General features: G+C 39.5%; 1 protein-coding gene across 1 annotated transcript in view; it reads right to left on the bottom strand.

Moving 5' to 3' along the window:
- Positions 1–4,116: 4,116 nt before the first annotated feature.
- CFTR (CF transmembrane conductance regulator) overlaps positions 4,117–6,442 on the bottom strand; it is a 139,398-nt gene continuing 137,072 nt past the window's right edge. Inside the window, exon 27 of the mRNA XM_084811822.1 lies at positions 4,117–6,280. Coding sequence (XP_084667948.1) covers positions 6,080–6,280 — 201 coding nt within the window. The 3' untranslated portion in view covers positions 4,117–6,079. The remainder of the gene's footprint in view (positions 6,281–6,442) is intronic.

Raw genomic sequence — 6,442 nt, 5'->3', positions numbered from 1 at the left:
TGCTATTGCACTCATGTCCTTCTGTGGGCTTCTCATAGACACGTGGTTGGCCACTGTGGTAACAGAATATTGGACTAGATAGGCCTTTGGTCTGATGCAAGAGGGCCTTTATATTCTTCTCCTGATTGGCAGTCAGTTTCCACTTTAGATGACACTTTAGATGACACTCTACCGTCTATAAGAACTAATCCCTTGGTACTTTTTATGTTGCTTCAACTAGGCATGCTCAGAATACCCACATGTTTATGTTAATAAATTAAATCCAGAAGCTGTGACTTCTTTATCCTTTCCAGGGGATTTGTCAGCTGTGCAAATTTATACCCAGCAATCTTTATTCCCATGCAAAACTATAGTGTTAAATGTAAAGTTCCAAATTGAGCCAGTTAGATATGTGTTTTTACATGTCCAGACACAATTTAACAAAGACACTATTAGGAACTTCATAATTACATTAATGCTTAGCAGACCTGCCATATATATATGGCAGACAAAAGGCATAATAGATTCTACAACTAGCCATGGATCCAAGTTTGGGAAAACAAAAGGGAAGATCTAACAGTTTAGGCTGTAATCTTATATTCACTTACCTGTGAAGAAACTCCATTGAACTCAATAGGACTTATTTTGGAGTAGACATTATAAGATTGCAATCCTGTGCATGTCTACTCAGAAGCAAGCCCCACTGAGTTCAATAGGACTTCCTCCAGGCAAATGCATATACTATAGGATTGCAGACTTAGGAAGGTCAGTTCTCTGGGAACCGACCTTGGAGCACGGGCTCCAAGGTCGGTTCCTGGAAAACCACATATCCTACGGCTGTCTAGCCGCTGACTAGCAGCCATAGGATTGCTCCTTTAATGTCTTTCAGGGATAGGTAGACAGGTGGGCTGGTCAGTATTCTCTTTTCTCTCTTTCAAAATGTGCATGAATTAGGGTGGCTCATTTCCTATTTTCTATTGTTGGACAATCTATAAATAACATAATGCATAACAAATTATTCCAAGATGATGAAAATGTTGCATAGGCTTCTTTGTCAAGTCAGGTGGGGAAGATAGCTAATTTTTAATGAGATTACTAATTGAAGGTGAATTTTGTATAGCTAAATAAACTCTGCATCTATGTTTGCCTACTAAACTTGATCCAAGAAAAGGTATTACATTTTTGCTTCTATCTGATTTGTATGTTTCAGTCTCTAGAATTAAGGCAGCAAACAAGAACAATGTAAACTATGCAGCACCATCTAGTGACAAGAAGGCAAATAGCTAGAAGCAAATACTCCCGTTTTCTGACATTTTGGTTGGCATATTACAGATCCTGGGACTTTTTGAAGAAAATACGTTACAGAATACATAGGGCCTCAGTGTATGGGATATTAGTGCTGAATAGAGAATGGATAAAATCTGTTGACTTGGATAGGTCAGGAATATGCATTTAGCTTGTCCACTCCAAAAGTCTCTAAGGGCGCAATCTTATGGCTGCTAGCCAGCGTCTAGATAGCCATAGGATTTTTTTGTTTTCTGGGAACTGAGCTCAGAGCCAGCGCTTCAAGGTCAGTTCTCAGAAAACCGACTCCCCACCCCCTCCGCCTTATAGGCAATGCGGTTCATCCCCTGCTCCACGCTTGTAAGAGCGGTGCAGAGCAGCCGAAAAGGAGGCGTTCCTGGAGGCAAGGAGGGCAGGGGAAGGGAAGGGGGACACACCATTACGACACTTCCTCTGCCCCACCCTCTGGCTCCGAGGCTCCCTAGCTAGACCGCTGGAAAGCAAAGGAGAAAATCCCCTCCGCATTTTGCCTGCCCTGCACTGGATAGTTGGTTGCTTCAGAGTTCGGAGGCGGCTGACTATCCGCATAGGACTGTGCCCTTATTTAATTTTTGTGGTTACCATATGACAGAGAGGTATACAAAGCAATCATTTTATTGAATTATTGTACACAGTAATGTCTATGGACCGTAGTTATAAATATTTACATGCTTTTTAAAATTGAGCAGTATTCACTTAGTAGCTTTCTGTATTACTTGAAGGCAACCTGAGCGGCAGGTATTGTAGCTTGTTACATATAGTGTTTTTACAAGATTTTTATACTTGTACAAATACATACAATGGCCACAATCCAGTAAAAATTAGAGCTATGGGATGCTTCACACACAGCTGCTGAGGTGGGAAAGCAAGCCACTTGTGCATGTACACACGCATACACACATCAGGTAGGGAAGGTGGCTCGTTTTTAGTGTTTTTGCTGATTTGAGATTTTATTTATTTATTTATTACATTATATCCCACCTTTCTTCTGTCATGGAACTCAAGGTGGCTACATGGGGTTCCCAGGTAGTCTCCCCTCCAAGCACTGACCAGACCAAGACCTGCTTCGCTTCAGCAAAGTATCTGCTTCACATGTCTCCAGACCATGCCCTGGGACCATGCCCTGGATGAATTTTGTACAGAACATACATAGAATGTAGAATGTGTGCATGTGACCCACATCGCTACACCCCAGTCTTGTGAGCTGTCCACCTCTTTTTAAATTGATACATCTAAGGATATATGTGTGTGGCTGCTCATCTAAGCACATGTGTGGGTCTTGTAAGAACACAAAAAATCCATGTTGGATCAAATGGAAGGTCCGTCTAACCCAGCGGTCAGCCAGATGACTTTGGGGAGCCCATGAACACGGCTCCCAGCTGATATGCTGTAGCATACTGTCTGAATCTGGAGGTTCCATCACGACTCATAAATAATAACCTCCATGAATCTCTCTGATCTCTTTTTAAAGCCATCTGTGCTAATGGCCATCACCACTTCTCATGTCAGTGTGAATTTCAATAACTAATTTTGCATTATGTGAAGAAATATTTTTTGTCTCACAACACACACACACACCACATTTGCATCATGTTTTGCTTTATGTACGAGGAGCACATGCATAGTTCATTCATATAGGACCCATGTGTGAACTTGCCCTAAGTCCCACTGAAATCAACAGAACTAGAATGCACACATGATTAGGCCACATTGGCTTCAACAGGGCTTTGGTACAACTGAGGCTGTGAATAGACATAAATTTTCAGAGTGTTCTGTTGAGAGTAGTTAATATAGCACCATTTCTTGCCATGCACTTTTCTATCGTTTGTGTCAGGTTTTCAAGGGTTTCAAACTATACCTGGGAAAATGGATTCCTCAACCAGAAGGAAGATAATTGCACAGATGCATGTACAGCTCTTAGAGATGCTGATTAACTACTCTCCATGTCATCATTGGAGCCAAGGGAAGGATGAATCATATGCATGTGGATGTTCAAAAAATTGGGACAAAATAGTGCAAAGTGACCCACTTCCACAAAGCAATGCCCTGCCATATAAGGATAATTTACCTTAAATTTCTTTTAAATAATTAAAAATTATTTTTAATTAAACACAGTAATTTTTAATTAAACACCTTTGTCTAGATTTAAAACCTTCTGGGTTTTAATGGAATTTAAACAGCAGGGTTTCCCCCTACCTCTTTCAGCCTGAGGGCTGAATTTCGTTTTGGAGATGCTCTCAAGGGCCACATTCCAGTGGTAGGCAGGCTCCCAATCCCCAAAATACCCACATATTGTAGCTTAAAGCTCTGGACTGCCAGTAAATAAGCCTTAGGAGAAACATTTTAACCTTTTAGAATGGGAAAAACTGCACAAAAGCCAGGGAACCACTCAATGATCTGTGGCTGGGGGAAAGGGGGTGGGGCCAGGAGAAGGGACGTGGCTTTTTGGAGAATCCCGGAGGGCCAAATTGGGACCATGAGAGGACCTGAGGATCTGCACCCCTACCACAAGGGTATGTCTACAGGCGTGGTGCAAGCACGTGGGATATATAGAGGGCACTGAGACCAGCTTGGCCAGGACCCTCCAAAACCTGAAGTTGGTCTTGGTCTCTTATGAAACAAGGCTCTCTGTCTCCTTCATTGCATTTGATTATCAAGCTACTGCTACAGTCACTGTTGCAGTAAAGGGGAAATTGCTCTGAAAGTTACAGCTGTACATAACCTAACATTCTCTGGATCGGGACCAGTGTTTGTATTATATATTAAAAATAAGACAACAAAAAAGCAAAATATGTAATGCAGCAGTCAGTACATCTGTGGGATATTAGCTTTTTCTTCTTTTTTCCAGTTTTAAAATGTGCAGTAAATACAGACTAAAAACATTTCTTTCAAATATATAACAATTATCTGTATAGAAATATAGTCCTCATGGTACACAATTCCTTTTAAAATTCAGAATTGTCTTAATAAATGAATTTCTCAAAATCTTTTAATAAAGATATTAAATAAATATTCTAGAGAATATTCGAGTTAACTGCAAAATGGTACTGTATAAAAGAAGATTATCACAAAGTCAAGTTCTTTTTCATCCTTGCACAGGAACTACGATTTCTAAAAAAATAAAAAATAAAAAACACTCGTTGAAAAATGTCTAGCCCCAAACAACTATTGTTACTCTTAGCGTGCAATCCTATGCATGTTTAGACAAAAGAAGTCCTACAATTCCCAGCATTCCCTAGACAGCCATGTTGGCTAGGGAATGCTGGGAGTTGTACGACTTTTTTTTCTGTATAAACATGCATAAGATTGTGCCCATAATCGTCTGCGATTCAGCAGATGCTGCACACCAAGTTTGCTAGGGTAGTGAACAAATCTTGGTAGACTCCACCTGAAATGTCATGTATTATCTTTAACTGCCTAGAAATGATGTATGTTAGCCAGCTCTCACTATTATGATTTGCATATTCTAAACTGTGTCCCCAATCATTGAAATACAATTACGGTGAAAAATGTTGCTCCTTGACTTCTGTCTCTTTCCAGTGAATAAGTGGAAAGCTAAGTGTAAGAACTGACCATCCTTCAGGCTTTTACCTGCAGTTCACCTGCTCAACTTCAAATTACTTCAGGTCTAAGGGACTCAGCATCTTATTGCATCAAGCCTTAATGAGCCTAAAATAAATGGGAATATTTGTTTCTAATCCCACACCTACTCACTTACAAGCTCACATTCATAGAAGCTTGACATTTAGCTGGCCTAAGTGTCACTGTATTTGCCCACCATCTAGGGCGAAATTATAACTCTTATTGGATGTAATGGAAAAAGGCTCACTGATTTCCATGACGGTGAATTGATTCAGATCAAGACAACTTAAGTAATGTATTTAAATCTACTTCCAACTTTCTAATTCATATATGTTCTGAACAAGCCAGGTTGTTCAGAGCCTCTGTAATATGCAAGAGCATAATCCCAGACTTCTGATCATGCAGCCCCTATGCCTTTTGCACTACAGAATTTATTTATTGCTTAGGAAGCAATTATGAAATTAAAAAATTCTGTTTGGCGCTCTCTCTTTCCGCCCCCACCAATGTAAAGACTAGCCAAAATCACAAACCAAATAACTTACTTGAAGACTTAAATGCCCAGAACTTTTCAGAACGGAGGGCTGGTAGTTAACTCTGCTGTCCTTGAAACAGAAAGTAAATGCCTATGCTGTTTGGTTGACAGTCTAAATATTTATAATTTGCACAATAATAAATACAATTCATGACCTATTGTACCATATAATAAACCTTGACCTCATTTGTTAGTTCATTCTTTTACACAGAAAAGCAGGCTTTTAACTCAATGTATTGGATAGCAGACCATGGATTCAATTTTAAAAGATGAGTGAAACTATATGTTTGTTTTTGTATTACATTCAAATATTTTAAACTATGCTGCTTTTAAAAGAGAACCAAATACAACTGAAATGTTTAAAATCCAATTTAAATCTTATAAACCAAATTATCCATCCTGATAAAAGGTTTTTCCATGTCTGTAAAAAGCAGAAGAGATTTTCTGTGGAACGTCTGGGAGAATTTTTTTTTTTTTAATGTACTAGTCTTGACCCTTGAACTGAAGCTTTTTACACAGATAGATGCAGATTCATGGAGTAGATTCATTCCTAATCAGTGCTGGCTTCTATAGTGGTGCTTTTTCCATGTTGCCCCTTGAATTCTGGTATTTTTCCCAGAATCATTCCTGTTAATTCCAACGAGACAGCATATCAGTACATTTTCACAGGCGAGTTTCTTGCACTTCATCCTCAGTTTCTTCTTGCAAGGCACTGATTTTAGGCCTGGATCTGCTCGAGTTCCTAGGATGTACTGGGAACAGTTTGGCTCGATCAGAATGGCTGATGGCTTGTCGGAAGGAATTCTTTTCGCTCAGCAGCTTCTGGATTGATTCGTATTGCCTGACCTTATTCTCTTCTATCACCTAGCAAAAAGACATTGGCTACATTAGAATTAAAGACTTTGTGAATGCTATTTTCAGGAAACTAACACCATATAAATGAATGACAATAATAACTGTATTATGTATAGCATTTATATTCCATCCTTTCTCCCCAGGAAATCTTGGATTTACAAATTGTCCAGG

The sequence above is a fragment of the Heloderma suspectum genome, chromosome 7 (genome assembly GCF_057233095.1).
Source record: "Heloderma suspectum isolate Gila_16-S chromosome 7, 16-S_ref, whole genome shotgun sequence".
NCBI lineage: Eukaryota > Metazoa > Chordata > Lepidosauria > Squamata > Helodermatidae > Heloderma > Heloderma suspectum.
This window is presented reverse-complemented; position numbering and strand designations above follow the sequence as displayed.